Here is a 25,178-nt window from a genome sequence, read left to right as displayed (position 1 = left end):
TCACATTCTGGTGAGACGGTCCCTTCAGTGGCTTGGTGTCTCAGGACACTCTGTTCAAAGTATGGTTCTACACCACTGCCAAATTAATAATCATATACTGTACGTTACATAGTTTAGAAATGGCCCATTCAATCTCACCTATGAGTTTTCATTAATAAGTCCACTCTTCACACAACACTAAAGTGACCTTTTGTTTTTCCACACCAACCTCATCAATTAACAGTACATATAGTATGATGTGGAGTGATAATTTATATGATTCAGTAAATTAAAAGTGCTCAGTCATTGCTTATTAGGTGTTTCCCTTTCTGTCCCAAGTATACACCAGGAAAAAACTGTTTAAACCCAGGCAACTTGAATATGCTTCCTGTCTCTTATCCCACGGGCTAGATGTGCCTCCAGTATTTATGCTGCAGTAGTTTATGTGTCGGGGGGCTAGGGTCAGTTTATTATATCTGGAGTACTTCTCCTGTCTTATCCGGTGTCCTGTGTGAATTTAAGTATGCTCTCTCTAATTCTCTCTTTCTCTCTTTCTTTCTCGGAGGACCTGAGCCCTAGGACCATGCCTCAGGACTACCTGACATGATAATTCCTTGCTGTCCCCAGTCCACCTGGCCGTGCTGCTGCTCCAGTTTCAACTGTTCTGCCTGCGGCTATGGAATCCTGACCTGTTCACCGGACGTGCTACCTTCCCCAGACCTATTATTTGACCATGCTCATTTATGAACATTTGAACATCTTGGCCATGTTCTGTTATAATCTCCACCCGGCACAGCCAGAAAAGGACTGGCCACCCCTCAGAGCCTGGCTCCTCTCTAGGTTTCTTCCTAGGTTTTGGCCTTTCTAGGGAGTTTTTCCTAGCCACTGTGCTTCAACACCTGCATTGCTTGCTGTTTGGGGTTTTAGGCTGTGTTTCTGTACAGCACTTTGAGATATCAGCTGATGTACGAAGGGCTATATAAATTGATTTGATTTGTTCTGTATCACACCATAAAACAACACAGGAGAATTGGCCACATGTGACTTTGGTGCAATTCCTTGTCCCTTCACATTCCCTTTATAATATGTTCATTTGCAGGTTTATAAACCAAAGACTGACAAGTCCATTCCGGCTGCACTCCTTGACCCATCAGAACATTTGCAATGGAACTATTACACTGTGTTGTATGTAAATGTAGAGTTCATCATCTAGTCAAAGCAATCAAATAAGGAGAATAAGTCAAGTATTTTTTATAATTCAAACATTAATTAGTTTATTATTACACACTGCTTCACACAGTCACTCAATACAGAAGTGGTCGAAATCAAAATCTCAAGAATTGAATAAATAGTCAATGATATACCATATCGTATGTTTCGATGTTATGTATTTTTTACTCCCACCCACACACACATATACACTGAGTGTACAAAACTTTAAGGACACCTGCTCTTTCCATGACATAAACTGACCAGGTGAATCCAGGTGAAAGCTATTATCCCTTATTGATATCACTTGTTAAATTCACTTCAATCATTCTAGATGAAGGGGAGCAGACAGGTTAAAGAATAATTTTTAAGATTTGACACATTTGAGACATGGATTATATATGTGTGCCAGTTAGAGGGTGAATGGGCAAGACTTAAGTGCCTTTGAACGGGGTATGGTAGTAGGTGCCAAGCTCACCGGTTTGTATCAAGAACTGTAACACTGCTGCGATTTTCACGCTCAACAGTTTCCCATGTGTATCAATAATGGCCCACCACCCAAAGGACATCCAGTCAACTTTACAACTCAATATTAGGAAGGTATTCTTAATGTTAAGTACACTAAGTCTATAATCCTAAACATTGCACCTTTAAATGACCTCAGTCATTTCCCCTGGTGAATAACCTGCATAGCAATCATATGTTGTTATTATACAATCAAATAATGGAGAGATTAAATATGTTGGCAAAAGAAAGAGTAAAACACTGGTTCTCTCATACATCATTTTGATGATCGTATCAGTAGCCTGTCAGTCATATTCTCCCTGTCACATTCTTTCCATCATGACAGCAATGGTCTGCCACTGTTTTGAACACAGACAACCAGCATACACACATCAAGTGTTCTCTCCTTTACGGCTACCTGGCCAGAGTCTGCCAGTAGCATGGACCACCCTTGTCCCTCCTGCCCCTAACATAAATATTTTGCTGCACAAATAGCCTGTATGCATCATGCCCGATCCATCCCTCAAGATAGATCTAGCATCTATTCTATGTATTCAGGCCTCTGTCACATTTTGTTTTCCAACCTCTATTTATGGGTACAAACCGACAAACAAACAGGCAGTCCCACCGGTCTGTGGCCTTCCTGCATGTGACACATCTCTCTACCAGCAGCCCTTTGTTCTGCTCCTCTCCATGTTAGAGTAGTGTAATTTGTTCTGGTACTTGCTCTTCTTACTCTGTCTGCCATGCCATGTCGTTTAGCGCTCATCAAGCCCAGGGGCCCTGGTTGCTTCCTTCCTGGGTGGGAAAGCCCATCCCCAGGTTCTCTCAGAGGCTCTGACCATAGATCTATGGAGGAAAGAGACACTGGTCAGCAACAATATCACAAAGGTCATCTTGTGGTACAATATGAAATAATTCTGTGTACAGCCTATGCTTAATTTGATAACCAGAATAGCAAACAGCTGTTCCAGGACTTATTTTAAGCTCACCTAAGGAAAGTCAACAGATTGGCACGGGAGCTCTTAATGGCAGTCTGGGGTGAAGAGTTATCTGAGCTGCACACAAGAGAGAGAGAGATGGGGCAGACATTTTGAACATGACATCATAAAACGGTGATCAGTGAAAGAGTTCTCCAAAAGCTATGGAATAAACCATAAAATGACACAGCAATTTGCCTCAGTGTTGCGAACCTTGAATTTTGGTGGAATTTTACTGTTGAGAAAACAAAGATGCAGTGCCTTCAGAACGTATTCACACACAATTTCCACATTTTGTTGTGTTTACAGCCTGAATTTACAACCCCTCTTTTATGCTACTGCTACTCTCTGTTTATCGTACTGTATATGCAGAGTCATTTTAACCATACCTAGATGTACATACTGCTTCAATTAGCCCGACTAAACGGTGCCTGTATATAGCCTCACTACTGTTATAGCCTCGCTACTGTTATTTTTCACTGTTGTTTTTATTTCTTTACTCATCTATTGTTCACCTAATACCTATTATTTACTTCAATTGCACTGTTGGTTAGGGCCTGTAAGTAAGCATTTCACTGTAAATTACCTGTTGTATTCTGCGCATGTGACAAATAAACTTTGATTTGATTTAAAAATGTATTAAATTTAGTTTTTTTTGGTCACTGGCCTACACACAATACCCCAGAAGGTTGAAATTAAATTGTTTTTCTAAATTTTCACAAATGATTAAAAAATTAAAAGCTGAAATGTTTTGAGTCAATAAGTATTTAATCCTTTTGTTATGGCAAGCCTAAATAAGTTCAGGAATAAAAGCGTGCATAAAAAGTCACATAAAAAGGTGCATGGACTCGGATGGTGTGTAATAAGAGTTTAACATGATATTGGAATGACTACCTCATCTCTGTACCACACACAGTGTGAATTTCAAACACAGATTCAACCACAAAGACCAGGGAGGCTTTCCAATGCCTCGCAAAGAAGGGCACCTATTGGTAGATGGGTACAATAAAAATAAAAAAGCAGATATAGAATATCGCTTTGAGCATGGTGAAGTTATTAATTACACTTTGGATGGTGTATCAATACACCCAGTTACTACAAAGATACAGGCGTCTTGTCACACCCTGACCATAGAGAGCCTTTTTATTCTCTATTTTGGTTAGGTTAGGGTGTGACAAGTGGGGGGGGGGGGGGGGGGGTCATATTTAGGCAGCCATTTTCCCCACTGTGTTTTGTGGGATCTTGTTTTTGTGTTGTTGCCTGTGAGCACTCCAGAACGTCACGTTTCGTTCAATCTTTATTGTTTCTTTTGTGCGTTTCACTCAATAAACATATGGAACCCAGATCATGCTGCGCTTTGGTCTGAATGTGATTATGACGAGCGTGACACGTCTATCCTAATTCAGTTGCTGGAGAGGAAGGAAACCGCTCAGGGATTTCACCATGAGGCCAATGGTGATTTTAAAACAGTTACAGAGTTTAATGGTTGTGATAGGAGAAAACGAATGATGGATGTACAACATTGTAGTTACTTCACAATACTAACCTAATTGACAGGAAGTTGGGAAGTTGGTACAGAAAAAAAATATTACAAAACATGCATCCTGTTTGCAACAAGGCACTAAAGTAATGCTTTTTGTCCTGAATACAAAGTGTTTTTGTTTGAAGCAAATTCAATACAACACATTACGGAGTACCATTCTCCATATTTTCAAGCATCATGTTATAGATATGCTTGTTATCGTTAAAAGACTGGGGAGTAAAATAACAGTAGCGAGACTATACATGGGGGTACCGATATAGAGTCAATGTGCGGGGATACCGGTTAGTTGAGGTAGTATGTAGGTAGAGTTATTAAAGTGACTATGCATAGATGACAACAGAGAGTAGCAGTGGTGTAAAGAGGGGGAGAGGGGGGGCAATGCAAATAGTCTGGGTTGCCATTTAACTAGATGGTCAGGAGACTTATGGCTTGGGGGTAGAAGCTGTTTAGAAGCCTCTTGGACCTAGACTTGGTGCTCCGGTACAGTTTGCTGTGGGTGGCTGGAGTCTTTGACAATTTTTAGGGCCTTCCTCTGACACTGCCTGGTATAGAGGTCCTGGATGGCAGGAAGCTTGCCAACAGTGATGTGTGTAGATGGGTGAGAAAATGTTTTTATTTAATCCATTTTGAATTCAGGCTGTAACACAACAAAAAGTAGATAGGTCAAGGGGTATGAATACTTTCTGAAGGCACTGTAGATACCCCTCAAACAAACTCATATCCGTGAATTCTCACAATACCTTTGATCAAAGAATCAGGTGTGTAAATGTCACGGTCGTCCTCCTCTTCATCTGAAGAGGAGAGGCGAGAAGGATCGGAGGACCAAAATGCGGCGTGGTATGTGTTCATCATGAATTTTAATAAAGAAAACACTGAACACTGAAACACTATACAAAAACAATAATCCAATGACGACCGTGAAGCTACAAATGAGACCTGTGCTGACACAAGCCACTAACATAGACAATCACCCACAAACAAACAGTGCAACCCAGGCTACCTAAGTATGATTCTCAATCAGAGACAACTAATGACACCTGCCTCTGATTGAGAACCATACTGGGCCGAAACATAGAAATCCCCAAATCATAGAAAAACAAACAGACTGCCCACCCCAACTCACGCCCTGACCATACTAAATAATGTCAAAACAAAGGAAATAAAGGTCAGAACGTGACAGTAAAGAACTGTTGCCTCTTTTTTTTGCCAATTTGGCAATCTAAAGACAACTTTATTGTTCTTTATTGTACACTAAAAGTTTTACTGACATCATTGCAAGGTCATAGACCAAACAATAATGTATTTACAATATAATATCTAAGGGATCTATCCAATCTGGATCGCTGAAGCGTTACAGACTGCGTGCTAGAAATGTCAAGGTCATTTGGATTTGAGCCGACATACTGTATGCAGCGTTTACTGTGAATGCAGTCTCCGCTAACGCGGGAACATTGCCTTTCAATTTCAATCCAGCTGTAACGTAACGGATTGAATAGAGCCCTATCTGTCCCTAATTGGAAAAACGGCCCCGGTTTGTCTCCCAATGAGGAACAATGAGTGCAATGAGTCTCTGGGTGTCTCTAGGTGCATGTATTTGTTTCTCTTTCATCCTTAGGAACCATTAATCCTTAACTCAGCATTTCAATGCTTGAGACTCCTACACACTTCACTCCCCTGTCCCCTCAGCCAATCAAAACATGCAGTGGGGATGCTAGAGCAGCCTGGGATTACACTGCCCCCTCGGGCACTCCGTAACATTGTGGTGCAGATTCATTCCACCATGAGAGGGAACGCCTGTGTGATACACACAATAACACTCGGTCAAGCTAATAATAGCATCCCAGAGAAGTGAGCTATGCTCTCAGACTACCACGCCTTGTGCACCTTGAAGAGCTCCAACGGGGAGTCCCTATTGTTCTGTGTACTCAAATGGCTGACTAATACAAGTAATTACATTCCACAGTGACTGAGTATCTGTCTGTCTGCAGTGGTGGTGTGTGTGAAGGTGTCTTGGCCATTGTTTTGACCCCAACTCACCTGTCCAGACAGAAGCTGGTGCAGGTGTGGTCGTCAGAGTCCGCACACACACAGGGACCGGCGGACCTACGGCGACGTGACAGAGGGCTGCCCAAACCGTAAACAGTGGTCTTACTGCAGAAATGGGAAAGAAAGAAAGGGACTATCAGTTATATCAGTCACCCTCAAAATATAACCACAATGTTTATAGACTTAGTTCCTAGACATTAATAAAATGAAAATGCAGTGATGCCAGACAGGGAGGATTGCCAGAATAATGGCATATTGATAATAGTGATGCACAGCTAAAATATAAAAAGGATGCAAATATTAACGTTGATCGATAATGTTGATATCATCACACAGGGATGTAATTGACCCACATAAGTGAATTGCTCAAGTATATGTCTGCAAAGCTGAGTAGGTATTTGTTTGACGTACTTGGTGTGTAGTGTAAGTAAGTGTATGTGCATGTGTTTCGTGTTTCTAGAAATACATATTTTTCTGTGAGGTATGTGTGCCCACCTTGGTGTGTTGACCCAGATGATGTCAAGATGGCAAAAGTAGTGGCATTCAGAGTCCAGCTGGTTGTTGCAGGCACAGCGTTTGGTCCGCACTCTGTGAGGTGGAGCCAGATCACTGGATTTAGGCCTCTCTGACAGTGGATGTCCAGAACCTACATGACAGACAAGGATATAGCTTAGAAACCAATCCTGGTGCATCAAGACCATACGATCCACCATCCATTACAGTTGCTAGTTACCTGTCCAAAATTGTAATCAGTAACGTAACTTTTGTATTACCCAAACTCAGTAACGTAATCTGATTACATTCCGTTACTTTTAGATTACTTTCCTCTTAAGAGACATTTAGAAGAAGACAAAAATGCATGTTACCAATTGAACAACATCTATTGCAGGATAAATCTATGTTAAAGTTTATAAGGATGTTCAATTTTACTTTATGGTTTGATTATGTAGAATTCTTCTAACCCATCTCTTTCAACTACATATAATAATATGATTAAATTATAATTTTACATTCAAAACCAAAGTCTACCAGAATTCCAGTCATTCCAATAAATGTTTATACCCCTTGATCTTCAAGAATAGGACTTGGAAGTATTGATTAGCCAAATTGTTTTACCTGAGCACAAACCCAAAACTAAGGACGTATTAGCCAGCCTTACTCTGTTGTTCACGATTTTGTTGTCATGGAGTACTGATTGTGCTCATTGATTCGAGTTGAAAAATAAATGCTGCTCTCATTAAATGGTATGTTTTGAGCACTACTGAAAAGTACTATTTACATGTGAAAAATGAATGTCATATGCTGCATTTGCTATATGCGTATTGTTTACCTTTTTGTTGTTGACACTTTGATATCTTGATAATATGCAGCTGTTTAAAGGGCAAATCCACAGATGAAACAATAACCAAACAATCGCCCCGCCTCTGTTTTGGTAAAAAACTGAGGGATGGGCCTGGAGAAATGTAACCACTCTCAGATTAATAGACAGAGCTATGGATGCAAGGACTAACCAATCATGATATAAAAAGTATTGTTTTAACCATGTATGTATGTAGGCTATACAGTGTTTGATTACATTTACAATGGAGAAAAACAAGCTTATCTTTTGGGTTCTCATAGAGTGTGACATTTGAACTAAGCTCATGAGGCATTTATAAGTTATATTCTTCAAGAATCAATGGATATATATATATATATCATTTATAAATCCAAAAATGGATGTAGCAACTACAGACTGCCCCGTTAAGGTCTATTCAAAAGTGTGTGAGTTTGAGCATGTGTCCATTAGGCCTATGGATTTTTAGTTTTTTTATCAGCGTGAATTAGATTGAGCAATAAAAGCCCCACTTTTATTCCGTAGGCTGGGATCCGCACTATGGGGCTGTTGCACATTTTTCACAAGCTGTCCAGTGGTTTCAAAAACAATGATTGACAAGCAGCTTCATCCTTACCTCCAAGTGTTTATTCAAGTTGGATAATCTTTGAATGCTGACAACAATCGCATTATTGGAAGGCTTAGACTGTAGCCTACAAAAGCCTATTCGTTCTCTTTTCCCACGATCCATCAAACACATTTGGTGCGTCATCATAGTGGTCTCTGACTTGTGGTCAGACTCACTCAGGTGGAACAAATTTAAATTTGCGCCTTTTTTCAATGCTGATTTGAATGTCATTGAGAAAACAGAAGTGTCAAATATTTTTGGCCCGCAAACATCCTTTCTGAATTTAAAAGTAATCCTCAAAGTAATCATCTAGTTTTTCAAAAGTATCTGTAATCTGATTACATTATTTAAAAATGCTGGTAATGTAATGGATTACAGTTACATTTTTTTGTCGTAATCCCTTACTCCCCAACCCAGCCAACAGCATAAAGGGACACTATACAAGTGTATTATTACCAGTACTCAGCTATTTTCCTTGATCTATCACACCAGTCTAATCAATCATTTCCTTGGAAAGCTAGTAATCATCTGTAATCTCTGTCATCTGTCTGTTCAAACATTCAAATAGTGAAGGGCAGACATTTAGAGGAAACTTCACCTCTTTATTGACTCAGTGGAGTCATATCATCTCATTTGTCCCTATACAGAGATGACCAGAGTATGATGATACAGCCTCTGGTATTTTCTGACTGTACAATGACAAGTCTACAAACAGCAAGCAAACATTGTCATGCTCTCACAAGTTCAAGTTTAAGGTGCTTTTGACAACGAAGATCATTCAAATACAAGATCATTAATTTGTTGTGTGAGATGAAGAGTTTCTACAGATAATCAACATTTGAGAATGTGTACCCCTGAGCTAGTCAGCAAGGTTGAAGTGAGATTCAACATTGGTTTTAATGTGTTAACGATAAATCTTCATTGATGACGTGACAGTTGGAACGGGGCTTGCTGAAACGTGTCTCTTTGTTGCTTTGTATATCTTGTCACTCAATTTAATGAGTGTGCTTATGAGTAAGTCTTTACATTGCTCTAGACAATGAAAACATGTAGTCAATGCTGCACCATGTCACCATTTTATAGGGCTAATAATTTGTTTAAATGGAAAGTCAGCTAGTGTTTTATTGATGCAAGACAGTAGCATAGAACCTCAATATAATGTCATATTTTTTTTGTATAGTGCGTCATTCCAAAATAATATTTTTCTGATATTTTGTAAGTTATGCATTCAGAAAATGATCAGTGGAAGACACTTGACCATTATTTTTCAATGCTTCAATGACATGATTAAGTCTGTTTGCTTGTGGAGGAAATAACAAATCCTAAATCCTATTATAATAATAGCGCTGTAGTACTTACCTTGCTGCATTGACACACACACGGTGATGAGAAGGAGCAGGCTGGCGTGTGCTGACATGGTTGCTGTTGGTCTGTTTGTAGAGCTCACGGTGAAGTATAATATCCTTAAATGCGCTTTGGCAAATTATCCCAGCTGTCTTCTGCTTTGCTGCTTGCTTGTTTGTCTGCAGGTGTCTGAGCCGTAGCCTTCAATTTATAGTGCTCTTTCCCCATGATGTCACACTGGAAGCCCTGCCCCCTGCTGCTACAATGTTACACAACTCCTCCAGAGGGTTTGAGCCTCTGCTGAAAATTCCAGGAATCTACAGGTATGTTCACTCCACCCCACCACAACTCCCCAACTGGACAGACAACAGTTCACTTATCACCTGTAGCATGTTGCATTCACTGTCCACATGCAATTTTGTTGTGTGACATATACTTTTTCTGTCATATTTTGAGTGATGTTTGACATATGGCGAGAGCCTTGAGGGGGAGGGTAGGAGGGAAGGAGAGAGAGGAAGGGAGTGGAAGACCATGAGGAAAAGGAGAGAGATGGCTCCTGATTGCCTGCTTTACTACATGGAGTCTGCAAGAGAAGGCCAGGGTGCCGTGGAAACAATGCTCAGGGGGAACGTTATCCAATAATGGGGAGTTGGCAGATGGTGGTGGCATGTGGTGATGGCGCAGATGTGCATTGGGGGACAATTGACTCAATTCGGGATTGATTGACAGATCAAATTAATTCCCCCATGGGGTGTTGACCGAACAATATTATTTAAGTGTAATTCCACCCTCCATACGCTACTTATTTTCTCAAGCTGTATTTATAGTCTAGACAGTGCAGAAGATTGCAGTTGTAACATGTACTGTTTGAATACTGCTGGAAGTGTTACCACTAGGCCATGCGTGCACCACAGAATAAGATTTTCACTCATACACAGTTTTGGGTCTACAGTGCCTTCGGAAAGTATTCAAAACCCTTTACTTTTTCCACATTTGGTTACATTACAGTCTTATTCTAAAATGTATTAAATAGTTTTTTCCCCTCATCAAGCTTTCACACAATACCCCATAATGACAAAGCAAAAACAGTTTTTAGAAATGTTTGATAATATATAGTTACATAAGTATCCAGACACTTTACTCAGTACTGTGTCGAAGCACCTTTGGCAGCGATTACAGCAATGAGTCTTATTGGATATGACACTGCAAGCTTGGCACAACTGTATTTGGGGAGTTTCTCCCATTCTTCTCTGCAGATTCTCTCAAGCTCTGTCAGGTTGAATGGGGAGCATTGCTGCACAGGTATCTTCAGGTCTATCCAGAGATGTTGGATTGGGTTAAAGTCCTGGCTGGGCCACTCAAGGACATTCAGAGACTTGTCCCGAAGCCACTCCTGCGTTGTTTTGGCTGTGTGCTTAGGGTCGTTGTCCTGTTGGAAGGTAAACTGTCGTCCCAGTCTGAGGTCCTGAGGGCTCTGGAGCAGGTTTTCATCAAGAATCTCTCTGTACTTTGCTCCATTCAATTTTTACTCAAACCTGACTACTCTCCTAGTCCCTGCTGCTGAAAAACATCCCCACAGCATGATGCTGCCACCACCGTACTTCACCGTAGGGATGGTGGCAGGTTTCTTCCAGTCGTGACACTTGGCATTCAGGCCAAATAGTTCAATCTTGGTTTCATCAGACCAGAGAATCTTGTTTCTCATGGTCTGAGAGTCTTTAGGAGCCTTTTGGCCAACTCCAAGCGGGCTGTCATGTGCCTTTTACTGTGGAGTGGCTTCCATCTCTTCACTCTACCAGAAAGGCCTGATTGGTGGTGCTGCAGAGATTGTTGTCCTTCTGGAAGGTTCTCCCATCTCCACAGAGGAACTCTTGAGCTTTGTCAGAGTGACCATCGGGTCCTTGGTCACCTCCCTGACCAAGGCCCTTCTTCCCCGATTGCTCAGTTTGGCTGGGCGGCCAGCCCTTGGAAGAGTTTTGGTGGTTCCAAACTTCTTCCATTTAAGAATGATGTGTTCTTGGGGATATTAAATTATATTCAATGCATACATTTTTTGGTACCCTTTCCAAGATCTGTGCCTCGACACAATCCTGTCTCAGAGCTTTTTGCTCTGACATGCACTGTCATCTTTGGGACCTTATATAGACAGGTGTGTGCCTTTCCAAATCATGTCTAATTGATTTAATTTACCACAGGTGGACTCCCAATCAAGTTGTGGAAACATCTCAAGTATAATCAATGGAAACAGGATGCACCTGTGCTCAATTTAGAATCTCATAGCAAAGGGTCTGAGTACTTATGTATATAAGGTATCTGTTTTTTTAATTGCTAAAAATGGCTAAAAACCTGTTTACGATTTGTCGTTATGGGGTATTGTGTGTAGATTGCTGAGGAAAATGTTTTATGTAATCCATTAGAATAATGCTGTAACCTAACAAAATGTGTATACTTTCCAAAGGCACTGAACATTAAATCATTCAGGCAAGATGTGTTTTGAGAACATGATGTGTAATTTTGAGGTCCGAGAGTATTACGTTCATCTGATTAGTCATTGAACAAGATAAATGGGGTGCAATGGAAATTGAAGACCAGTATGGAAATAAGCTCTGGGCTTTGTTTTTTAATCCTCTATCATTTTTGATGTATTGAATGTTGTCTCCAGCTGGAGCAACTTACTACTTTTAATTATACAACCAATTCAGTCAATTAATCTAAAGGATGTGGTTATGATGAACACTTCACCTAATAATGGTAATTGGGTTGAAGAGAGATATAGACAATATAGATGTGAGGCTAAGGCCATGTGTAACGGTTCTCTTGGGGTGAAGTAGAGGCGGACCAAAACGCAGCGTGGTTGTTATTCATTGTACTTTAATAAAGAAACTGTACATGAATAAACTAACAAAACAACAAAAGCTAAGTCCTATCTGGTGCAAACACAGAGACAGGAACAATCACCCACAAACACACAGTGAAACCCAGGCTACCTAAGTATGATTCTCAATCAGAGACAACTAATGACACCTGCCTCTGATTGAGAACCATACTAGGTCGAAACATAGAAATACCCCAAAACATAGAAAAACAAACATAGACGCCCCACCCAACTCACGCCCTGACCATACTAAATAAATACAAAACAAAGGAAATAAAGGTCAGAACGTGACACCAAGGTACAATACTCACAGTAAATCATAAGACACCCTTATGACACACTACCTCAAAGTCAGCAACGTACCACACAAAACATCTCATGCAATAATACAGAAGCAGTGTTTTGAAAATGAAGGCTACAGACCAACAGCAATATCTCTACTACCATTGCTAGCTATTACGTTGTCGTTGTTTTGACAACTGCACTGTCACAGAAGTAGCTAAACTGTTTCCGGAATTACATTTGACCAAAATATTCTTGGTGCATTCCCGAGAAAAAATATCCCTTTATCTCTTGTTCTGTGATGGCTGGCATTAGCCCATGCACAGATAAACCGACAGCTCTCTTCCCTGCCTGAGGGTAGTGGTGCCCCCAGTGCATTGTGCCACCCACACAGTGCGCGGTGAGTGACTGGCCCAGGAGCCAAGGGGGAATCTTACCACTGCCATGCAGATAGCCAAATGGTAGCACTCACTCATGCAAATGAACTGTGGCATTAATCTCCCCACACACTCAGATTAGCCAGGTTAATCAAGAGGGATTTTATCGCTAACTCCATAAAGTAACTTAGGTGTTCGTTAAAGCCACCGGGGCATGGCCGATGAATAGATGGTCAATTATCTGATAGGAAAATATAGCTAATGTGTATGGAAATGCTGCGTGGATACAGCTGTCAGTCATCAGCATCAGTGTGGGCTGTGATGAGCTCTGTCAGATGTAGATACTGGGGGCCACGTGTCTCGACAACACACACACACACACACACATATCTAGAGTATGATGAAAGAGATAAAGAGTTGAGTGTGTTTTTTGTCCAGGCATATGTGTAAATCTGAATCAGTTTTACTTGTGTAATGTCTCGACGCTCTTCTGAACATTGCTGATCATTTATGACAATAATATACGTATACTATACTGTGGTTCTTGTGGATGTGAATAAATGTATGTTATCTTTTTCAAGTGGTCTATTCTTCACCAGTACTGTATCTAGTATGCAGTCTGTTGACAAATATAACATGACATAACACACATACACATTCAGAGGAGCACATGTATAGTGCAGAGATTCGAACCCGCAACCCTCCGCCTCTAACATCTAGGCTACATACTGCCTCACCTATTTGTGCAAATATTCCTAGATATGTTCAATGAGTCAAAGAGGATGGCAACTCTCTGTGAGTACTACATGTACTTTGTTTTGGTGAAATTGTGTGTGCCTGCTGGGAAATTACTTCGGTGAGAATTGGCACCTTAAGATGGAATATTACAGAGTACAAGTTTTTTAAACTGGTACTTTTCCTACACAAGGATGCTTGGCATCTTTTGCATTAGACAAATTGTCCATGAAGACATGTATTATGCCACAACAGACAACATTTCCTGGGTAAACTAAAGACTTAAATCAAGTATGACATTCACATTAATGAGACATAAACAATGTTTGGTACTATTCTATTTGTAGAATTTACATTCATGGAAGAATAATGGGGTGAATCATGAGATCCAAATGCTAGACTGTTGGGAATGAGAGATTAACAGATGTATCTATCAGGATCTCATAGTATCAACTGTCAGAGCTAATCTGCCATATCTACCAGAGGAAACAAGAAAAAACACTACCTCCTCTATTCCCCCCTCTATTATCCTGGCAAGTGTCTTCACTGACATTTTCAATCTCTCCCTGTCTGATTATGAAATACCAACATGTTTCAAGCAGACCACCATTGTCCCTGTGCCCAAGAACACTAAGGTAACGTGCCTAAATGACTACCGACCCGTAGCACTCACGTCTGTAGCCATGAAATGCTTTGAATGGCTGGTCATGGCTCACATCAACACCATTATCCTAGAAACCCTAGACCCATTCCAAATTGCATACCGCACCAACAGATCCACAGATGATGGAATCTCTATTGCACTCCACACTGCCCATTCACACCTGGACAAAAGGAACACGTATGTGGAATGCTATTCATTGACTACAGCTCAGCGTTCAACACCATAGCACCCTCAAAGCTCAACACTAAGCTAAGGACCCTGGGACTAAACACCTCCCTCTGCAACTGGATCCTAGACTTCCTGACAGGCCTCCACCAGGTGGTAAAGGTAGGTAACAACACATCCGCCACGCTGATCCTCAACATGGGTCCCCACAGGGGTGCGTGCTCAGTCCCCTCCTGTACTCCCTGTTCACTCATGACTGCACGGCCAGGTACAACTCCGACACCATCATTAAGTTTGCTGATGACACAACAGTGGTAGGCCTGATCACCGACAACGATGAGACAGCCTATAGGGAGGAGGTTAGAGAGCTGGCTGTGTGGTGCAAAGACAACAACCTCTCCCTCAACGTGATCAAGACCAAGGAGATGATTGTGGACTACAGGAAACTGGGCTGTAGTGGAGCAGGTTGAGAGCTTCAAGATCCTTGGTGTCCACAGCAAACCAAAATGGTCCAAGCACACCATGACAGTCGTAAAGAGGGCACGACAAAACCTATTCCCCCTCAGAAGACTGAAAAGATTTGGCATGGGTCCTCAGATCCTCAAAAGGTATTGCAGCTGCACCATCGAGAGCATCCTCTGGTTGCATCACCGCCTGGTATGTCATGCTCTCATGCATGTGCTGTTAGTAGAATAATCTATGTGTCAATGAAATCTGTTGCTGTATTTTTTATTTTTTTGTATTATCTGTGATCGTTTTGTTTGTCTTGTTTAGTTTTTTAAATCATTGTAACCAAACTGTATGTGTAAACATGTATATGCAGGGCCCAGCTGTAAAAGAGACCTTGGTCTCAGTCTGTGTTCCTTGTTGAATTGTTTTATTTTTTTAACTGCTCGGCCTCCGACCACAAAGCACTACAGAGGGTAGTGCGTACGGCCCAGTACATCACCGGGGCCACGCTTCCTGCCATCCAGAACCTCTATACCAGGCGATGTCAGAAGAAGGCCATACAAATTGTCAAATACTCCAGCCACCCTAGTCATAGACTGTTCTCTCTGCGTCCGCACAGCAAGTGGTATCGGAGCGCCAAGTCTAGGTCCAAGAGGCTTCTAAACAGCTTCGACCCCCTAGCCATAAGACTCCTGAACAGCTAATCAAATGGCTACCCAGACTATTTGCACCCCCCATGCTGCTGCTACTCTCTGCTTTCATCTATGCATTGCCACTTAACCCTAATAATAATTACCTCAACTAACTTTTTGTATTTTCTTAAAACTGCATTGCTGGTTATGGGCTTGAAAGTAAGCATTTCACTCACCTATTTTATCCGGGGCTTGTGATTTGATTCCACCACAAACCAAATGCATGCTTTTCAACCGTTCTTGGCCGAGGCACTGGGCCGTGGAGGCGCACTGGAGGTCTCAAGCAATGAGCCTGCACAACATGTCCTTGCCGGGCTACAGGGGGTATCCAGCAAGTGCGGCGGGTTGGAACAGACCGCACTGGGCTGTGCTGGCGAACCGGGGACACCGTGCGTAGGGCTGGTGCCTCACTGCATGCCCGGTCACCGTGTGCCCCCCCCCCAAAAAAATTCTGGGGCTGCCTCTCATGCACGATACCTCGAGCCAATTCCTCGTAGTGTCGCCGCTCCACTTTAGCTGCCACCAGCTCCGCTTTCGGATGGCGATACTCTCCCGGCTGTGCCCAGGGTCCCTTGCCATCCAAGATTTCCTCCCATGTCCAGGAGTCCACTCCCACACTGCTTGGTCCTTTTGCGGCGGGTAGTTCTGTAACGATGTTCGTCTGAGGAAGAAGGAGTAGACCAAAGCACAGCGTGGTACGTGTTCATATTTCCTTTAATTAACTGAACACTAAATACAAAATAACAAGAGAATAAATGAAAACTGAAACAGTCCCATATGGTGCAAACACAAATGGAAAACAACTACCCACAACCCATATTTGGAAAACAGGCTCCCTAAGTATGGTTCTCAATCAGAGACAACGATTGACAGCTGCCTCTGATTGGGAACCATACCAGGCCAAACACCTAGAAATATAACACACAGGACCAAAACATAGAATGCCCACCCCAACTCACGCCCTGACCAAACTAAAATAGAGACATCAAAAAGGAACTAAGGTCAGGACGTGACATCTGCACGGTTCTGACTTATAATATGTGGACAACTACAAAGACCTAGGTGTCTGGCTAGACTGTAAACTCTCCTTCCAGACTCATTTTAAACATCTCCAATCCAAAATGAAATCTAGAATCGGCTTCCTATTTCGCAACAAAGCCTTCTTCACTCGGTGATCTCTGGATGAACTGCAGAGATCTACAGCTGAGGTGGGAGACTCTGTCCATAGGACAACAATCAGTCGTATATTGCACAAATCTGGCCTTTATGGAAGAGTGGCAAGAAGAAAGCCATTTCTTAAAGATATCCATAAAAGTGTCATTTAAAGTTTGCCACAAGCCACCTGGGAGACACACCAAACATGTGGAAGAAGGTGCTCTGGTCAGATGAAACCAAAATTGAACTTTTTGGCAACAATGCAAAACGTTATGTTTGGCGTAAAAGCAACACAGCTCATCACCCTGAACACACCATCCCCACTGTCAAACATGGTAGTGGCAGCATCATGGTTTGGGCCTGCTTTTCTTCAGCAGGGACAGGGAAGATGGTTAAAATTGATGGGAAGATGGATGGAGCCAAATACAGGACCATTCTGGAAGAAAACCTGATGGAGTCTGCAAAAGACCTGAGACTGGGACGGAGATTTGTCTTCCAACAAGACAATGATCCAAAACATAAAGCAAAATCTACAATGGAATGGTTCAAAAATAAACATATCCAGGTGTTAGAATGGCCAAGTCAAAGTCCAGACCTGAATCCAATCGAGAATCTGTGGAAAGAACTGAAAACTGCTGTTCACAAATGCTCTCCATCCAACCTCACTGAGCTCGAGCTGTTTTGCAAGCAGGAATGATAAAGAATTTCAGTCTCTCGATGTGCAAAATTTATAGAGACATACCCCAAGCGACTTACAGCTGTAATCGCAGCAAAGGTGGCGCTACAAAGTATTTTAAGGGGGCTGAATAATTTTGCACGCCCAATTTTTCAGTTTTTGATTTGTTAAAAAAGTTTGAAATATCCAATAAATGTCATTCCACTTCATGATTGTGTCCCACTTGTTGTTGATTCTTCACAAAAAAATACAGTTTTATATCTTTATGTTTGAAGCCTGAAATGTGGCAAAAGGTCGCAAAGTTCAAGGGGGCCGAATACTTTCGCAAGGCACTGTATATTTCCCTCACTAACTTTAAACATCAGCTATCTGAGCAGCTAACCGATCGCTGCAGCTGTACATAGCCCATCTGTAAAAAGCCCACCTAATCTACCTACCTCATCCACATATTGTTTTTATTTACTTTTCTGCTCTTTCGTACACCAGTATCTCTACTTGAGCAGATGATGATGTGCATCTATCTCCCCAGTGTTAATTTGCTGAACTGTAATTACTTCGCTACTATGGCCTATTTATTGCCTTACTTCCTCATGCCATTTGCACACACTGTATACAGACTTTCTTTATTTTTTCCATTGTGTTATTGATTGTACGCTTGTTTATTCCATGTGTAACTCTTGGTTGTTGTTTGTGTCGCACTGCTTTGCTTTATCTTGGCCAGAACTTGTTCTCAACTAGCTTACCTGGTTAAATAAAGGTGAAATATATATATATTTAAATAAAACATTCCTGGATCAGACAGACAGCTTGCGTCATGCACATAGGGGGCACCAAGTCACATGCCCCCTGAGATTGTCCAGTTTAAACATTTTCAGATGTTACATCTTTTACTAAACTTGTATTTTCTTAGTCAAAGTAAAGTGAAATAGGGTGGTCATAATGTTTCATGACAGTCATAATGCTTCATGACAGTGTCATAAAGTGTATTTTAAATATGATGAAAAAAACATGACCGTAAAGAATTCATTACAACAACAAAGGATTTAAGAAACAAATGTCATAATATGTAATAACAGCTGACATAACTTGTCGTAACCTGTCATAATATGGTCATAACACTGTCAGGATCTATATATTTACACCTGTGACACATATGGCGTTATTTTATGGCTGCTTATGACACCTACGTAAGAGTGTCAAAACCCACATTTAGTTTTTTGGCAGAAAAAACTGACCCTAACTGGGCTCAGAGGCGGTCCTCTGATTTAGTTCAAATCCAATTCCCTTTTTGAGTTTTCCTTCATTAAACAGTCCAAAAATCACATTGTAAAATTGTGTAAACAGTATCATACTCATTCATGCATCTTATACAACAATTAGTTAGTGTATAAACTGTTTATCTTGCTTTTCCCTGACTTGCAGACACTCCATTGTTATTGATATGAAGTCGGCTGCTGCCTTTTGGCATGTGTTGTGGTGTGTTGCTGCTGCTTCTGCTGCAGAGACTGAGAGGGGTTGTGCTCCTCATGGACTCATAACCTCTGTCTGCAGAGGTATCATGCCCCCTCAGATTTTTCATTTTAAATTCATTACTTCAATTACTCAACTTCATTTCTAAGCCCACGTTTTATCATAATTATTTATAAAAAGATCTGTCAGCTGTATTTTGCGGAGGGGGCACACTGACTGGACCAGGCAAAGAGGACCCATCCCTTGTTCTCCCTAGTAAGTGGTTCCTTCCAAGGTGCACCAAGCAACAGAGACACACATCGTTTGATTTGATTTTAGCTGCCGGTGATGGGCTGGACAAAAATGTTCTGTTGTTTCTCTGTTATACTAGCCAGCTAGCCATTTTATGAAGTTGACTTTAGCTATCCATCAAGATAGGGAATCTATCTCTCAACCGTATCACTAGCTACAACCTCTCCCTCAACGTGATCAAGACAAAGGAGATGATTGTGGACTACAGAAAAAGGAGGACAGAGAACGCCCCAATTCTCATCGACGGGGCTGATCCTTGGTGTCCATATCACAAACTATCATGATCCAAACACACCAAGACAGTTGTGAAGAGGGCACGACAACGTTTATTCCCCCTCAGGAGACTGAAATGATTTAGCATGGGTCCTCAGATCCTCAAAAGGTTCTACAGCTGCAGATGCTGCAGACAGCATCCTGAATGGTTTCATCGCCGCCTGGTATGGCAACTACTCGGCCTCTGACCGCAAAGCACTACAGAGGGCATTACGTACGGCCCAGTACATCACTGGGGCCAAGCTTCCTGCCATCCAGGACCTCTATACCAGGCGGTGTCCGTGGAAGGCCCAACAAATTGCCAAGGACTACATCCACCCTAGTCATAGACTGTGCTCTCTGCTACCGCACAGCAAGTGGTACCGGAGCGCCAAGTCTAGGTCAAAAAGGCTTCTTAACAGCTTCTACCCCCAAATCATAAGACTCTTGAACAGTTAATCAAATGGCTACCCGGACGATTTGTATTGTCCCCACCCCCCATTTATACGCTGCTGCTATTCTCTGTTTATTATCCATGCATAGTCACTTTACCTCTACCTACATTTACATATTACCTCGACTATATGTAAGATGGCACCGTTTGTTAGATGGCACCGGAGAAGAAGGCAGGCGTTTTCCGTGCCCCCAGCCGATTGTGTTTTATGTTTGTTTATTTGAAACATATTTTTTAAACTTATTTTGTACATAATGTTGCTGCTACAGTCTCTTATGACCCAAAATAACTTTTAGACATCAGGAATGCGATTACTCACCACGGATTAGCAGAATCCATTTCTTCTTTCACGACTCTGACGAGTCTGACGCAAAGGATATACTGCCTCGTCGGGAACAGGTCTCGATCCCCGTGATTTGCGTGAAGAGGAGGTGGAGAAAGAGGGGCTGAAGAGCGGGCTGCCCTCTGAGAATTTGTAGGAGATCGAATAAACACCCCACTTCCCTCCATTCTGCTTGCAAATGTGCAATCCTTGGAGAATAAACTCGATGAGTTAAGCGAAAGATTAAACTACCAACGGGACATTAAAAACTGTAACATCTTATGCTCCACAGAGTCATGGCTGAACAACGACAATATCAACATACAGCTGGTTGGTTATACGATGTACCGGCAGGATAGAACAGTGGTGTCTGGTAAGACAAGGGGCAGCGGACTATGTATGTTTGTAAATAACAGCTGGTGCACGATATTTAAGGAAGTCTCAAGCTATTGCTCACCTGAAGTAGAATATCTCATGACAAACTGTAGACCACACTACCTACCGAGATAGTTTTCATTCATCGTAGCTGTTTACATACCACCACAGTTTACATACCACAAGACAGCATTGAATGAGCTGTATTCCGCCATACGCAAACAAGAAAATGCCCACCCAGTGGCGATGCTCCTAGTAGCCGGGGACTTTAATGCAGGGAAACTTAAATCAGTTTTACAACATTTCTATCAGCATGTTAAATGTGCAACCAGAGGAAAAACTAACTCTGGACCACCTATACTCCACACACAGAGACGCATACAAAGTTCTCCCTCACACTCCATTTGGCATATCTGACCATAATTCTATCTTCCTGATTCCTGCTTACAAGCTAAAATTAAAGCAGGAAGCCACAGTGACTACCTCAATAAAAAAGTGGTCAGATGAAGCAGATGCTAAGCTACAGGACTGTTTTGCTAGCACAGACTGGAACATGTTCTGGGATTCTTCAGGTGGCATTGAGGACGACACCACATCTGTCATTGGCTTCATCAATAAGTGCATCGAGGACGTCGTCCCCACAGTGACTGTACGTATAAACCCCAACCAGAAGCCGTGGATTACAGGCAGCATCCGCACTGAGCTAAAGGGTAGAGCTGCCGCTTTCAAGGAGCGGGACTCTAACCTGGAAGCTTATAAGAAATAGCACTATGCCCTCCAACGAACCATCAAACAGGCAAAGCGTCAATACAGGACTAAGATCGAATTGTAGTACACAGGCTACGACGCTCGTCAGATGTGGCAGGGCTTGCAAACCCTTACAGACTACAAAGGGAAGCACAGCCGAGAACTGCCCAGTGACACGACAAGCTAAACTACTTCTATGCTCGCTTCGAGGCAAATAACACTGAAACATGCATGAGAGCAGCAGCTGTTCCGGAAGACTGTGTGATCATGCTGTCCGCAGCCTACATTACCAAGCCCACAGGGCCAGACGGATTACCAAGACGTGTCCTGCGATCATGCGCTGACCAACTGGCAAGTGTCTTCACTGACATTTTCAACCTCTCCCTGTCCGAGTCTCTAATACCAACATGTTTTAAGCAGACCATCATATTGCCCGTGCCCAAGAACACTAAGGTAAGGTGCCTAAATGAATACCGATCCGTACTACTCACGTCTGTAGCCATGAAGTGCTTTGAAAGGCTGGTCATGGCTCACAATCAACACCATCAGCCCAGAAACCCTAGACACACTCCAATTTACATACCGCCCCACCAGATGATGCAATCTCTATTGCACTCCACACTGCCCTTTCCCACCTGGACAATGCTATTCATTGACTACAGATGGGCGACACCTGGAGGGTCCTCAGATCCTCCAGGGCAAAGACAGGTGAAACCGATAAGGGTGTGACAGATACAAAATTAAATAAAACAACAAGTTACAACTTTTGTCATTACAACCACAACAATCTCTTAAACTGACCTGGCGGCACCAGGGAATCAAGATGCAAGGAGATCTGCAGGCTATTCCAAGAATGGGGGGCATTAAAAGGCACTGTTTTATGTGAATATAGTTTTATATAAATATGGTTTTACATTCCTGCAAATAACATGGAATGATAAATGGTTTACAAAACCAGTTCACAGTCACTGCATTTAGAAATGCCTTTTTAAATGATTGTCATATCAGATATTAGCTACAGTGATGAGTGTTAATTTTTAGTGATAGAGTGATAGACATAATGATAGACATGTGTTGACATAATAAAACACAAATGGAGATGGCACCCAGCTCTCATGCAATCATGCACCCATACACTAACAGAGATACTGAGATGTATTATTCTGTTATATCTTGAATGTTTTTATGGCTCAGGGATGACAAGCTGATAATGATGATAATCTCCTTTTGACAGTAGATTGAAGGTAGATGAGGAGCCCTAGTGAGCTCTGTTTTACTGTGCTCCTGCACTTCGATAAAAATCTAACTATAAGGTGTCTCTTTCGAAGTAAAACAGCCCAACTCAGACAGACCAATGCTGCTGTACAGATTGCAAAAAAGGCAGCTAGAAATGTGAAGTGCAACCATCTCTTATCTTTATGTGAATCAGTAGTGACATCTAGAGGTACCGCTTTATCAGAGAACAACAGTCACCCAGAGGTTATAGGTAAATTAAGTGTTAAAATGTAGTAAGAAGTAGGGGAGTAGAATATTAATATTGAAGGTGCAGTGTGCAGAAATTGCTCCGTTTCCTGGTTGCAAAAATTCTAATAGTTCACCTAATTTCAGTGTATGTGACAAAACAAGCAACAAGTGTACCATCTAAACCACTGTGAAATATACTGCATTTAGAAATGCCTTTTTAAATGATTGTCATATCAGATATTAGCTACAGTGATGAGTGTTAATTTTTAGACAGAGTGATAGACATAATGATAGACATGTGTTGACATAATAAAACACAAATGGAGATGGCACCCAGCTCTCATGCAATCATGCACCCATACACTAACAGAGATACTGAGATGTATTATTCTGTTAAATCTTGAATGTTTTTTATGGCTCAGGGAGAGCCAGAAATCTTGCTTGTTTGTAGGTGACCAAATACTTATTTTCCACCATAATTTGCAAATAAATAAATTTAAAATCCTACAATGTGATGATTTTCTGGATTTTTTTTCTAATTTTGTCTGTCATAGTTGAAGTGTACCTATGATGAAAATTACAAGCCTCTCATCTTTTTAAGTGGGAGAACTTGCACAATTGGTGGCTGACTAAATACTTTTTTGCCCCACTGTATATATATATATATTTTTCTTCCCATGTCAGATTATATTTTCCATTTTTTTATTCAAATGGAATGGAGTAGAACAGCAAACACACACAAGGCCACTGCGCCTGCTACTCCTCTTCATTTCCATATTAAATAGCCATTGGGTGCTGGGGGCGATTGCAGGCCCATGTAACAGTACTCGTCTGGCGTTGTGTACAATCAGTCATCGACACGGAACTCCAACATGTAGCACCAGTCATGTAGCTTTATTCTGATAAGAACGACACAAAATTGCACGTCATGCAATGCACGTCTCACCATCCAACTCTGCACTCACGCATGCTGGTTTGGTGCTTGTTCACTGGGCAGTTACCAAAATAATACAATTACAATATAATATCGTTAACAATGTACCTGATAAGAACGACACAAAATTGCACGTCATGCAATACACGTCTCACCATCCAACTCTGCACTCACACACTGTACAAAATATATGAAACCCCCCCACCAGACACGGTAAGTTGCTAGCTAGTACTGGCGGGAATTCTCTACAACAAAATGCACAACAAATATTCTCCAAAAACCACTGCATCTTATGTGTGATGTTCGAATAACATTTACAAACAATTTGATATAAATTGTACATTTAAATCATTACTTGAGAGTATAAAAATCACTTTTGATGTACAGTGCTTTGCAACCAACAACTTACCGCTGGTTTGGTGCTTGTTCACTGGGACGATTCTAACTGGAACATCCCCACTCGTAAGCAAGCTACGCAAACCAGCCAATAAGATGCCATGTTGAGTAGGTGAAGGCAAGACAAACTCAAGCCAAAAACCCATTGGCTTAACAATAAAGTGGCAAGGGGAATCACCAATATAACCCTGTTACACCCACAACAATGGCCGGAGTTGAATGGAACAGCACTTCACCTTAGTGACTGTTCCCTCTGCTCTATACAATACATATCTGTTTATTTTATGTGATGATAAAAGGCTCATACAATACAAATATTTTTTAAATGTTTTCTTTCACAGTGATAGCGACTCCGACTGGGAGCCCCCAGTGCCAAGTTGCCCGCTCTACCTCTGCTCCCAGTGGTGTTCATATGCCACAGTTCATTACTGCAGGCATGACTGTGCCTCAGGGCCAAAAGGGCACAGCATGGAGGCGTCGTTGTGTTCTGTGTCGCATGAAATGCACCACTTGTTCAGTTTGCCCCTGCTTTACATCAGAAAGAGACTGCAATGGGACATGGCACAGGCAGCAAAATATTGTGACGAGGACTTCCAAAGGGCGTACTGTTTTAAAAAAAGATTTATTTTGTAATATTTTTTTAAACACTTTTTTGTGTATGTGTGTTAGGATTGCTTTTTGATATGTTGTATATAGTTATTTGCACTGCTGTATATAGTTATAGGTCATTTCACCAATTTGGTACATTTGTGCAACTTGTGTGGGACACCTGGGTGACTTCATGCTAAATGTCATGTAGCTCACCCATTCCTGAAGTTATCAGTCTGAAACTTTGCACACCTACAGTTGCCCTC

General features: G+C 41.7%; 1 protein-coding gene across 1 annotated transcript; it reads right to left on the bottom strand.

Moving 5' to 3' along the window:
* Positions 1 to 1,226: 1,226 nt before the first annotated feature.
* LOC109902273 (endothelin-2) lies at positions 1,227 to 9,731 on the bottom strand. The gene is made up of 5 exons (XM_020498519.2): positions 9,564 to 9,731; positions 6,757 to 6,907; positions 6,253 to 6,366; positions 2,685 to 2,750; positions 1,227 to 2,541 (listed from the first exon to the last, which is right to left on the bottom strand). Exons 1-5 carry the CDS (start codon positions 9,619 to 9,621, stop codon positions 2,451 to 2,453), a joined length of 480 nt encoding a protein of 159 aa, XP_020354108.1. The 5' UTR covers positions 9,622 to 9,731; the 3' UTR covers positions 1,227 to 2,450.
* Between the last annotated feature and the right edge of the window lie 15,447 nt (positions 9,732 to 25,178).

This window comes from Oncorhynchus kisutch, linkage group LG2 (genome assembly GCF_002021735.2).
Source record: "Oncorhynchus kisutch isolate 150728-3 linkage group LG2, Okis_V2, whole genome shotgun sequence".
NCBI lineage: Eukaryota > Metazoa > Chordata > Actinopteri > Salmoniformes > Salmonidae > Oncorhynchus > Oncorhynchus kisutch.
The sequence above is the reverse complement of the archived record's forward strand: the minus strand, read 5'-3'. Positions and strand labels throughout refer to the sequence as shown.

What these genes read in the sequence shown, in the direction of transcription:
- LOC109902273 (XM_020498519.2), bottom strand. Translation starts at nt 9,621, where the DNA reads ATGTCAGCACACGCCAGCCTGCTCCTTCTCATCACCGTGTGTGTGTCA. An exon ending in GTGTGTGTCAATGCAGCAAG is followed by an intron (nt 6,908 to 9,563) that starts GTAAGTACTACA and finishes TCTGTCATGTAG; the next exon opens with GTTCTGGACATCCACTGTCA. An exon ending in ACCAGCTTCTGTCTGGACAG is followed by an intron (nt 2,751 to 6,252) that starts GTGAGTTGGGGT and finishes TCTTGTGTGCAG; the next exon opens with CTCAGATAACTCTTCACCCC.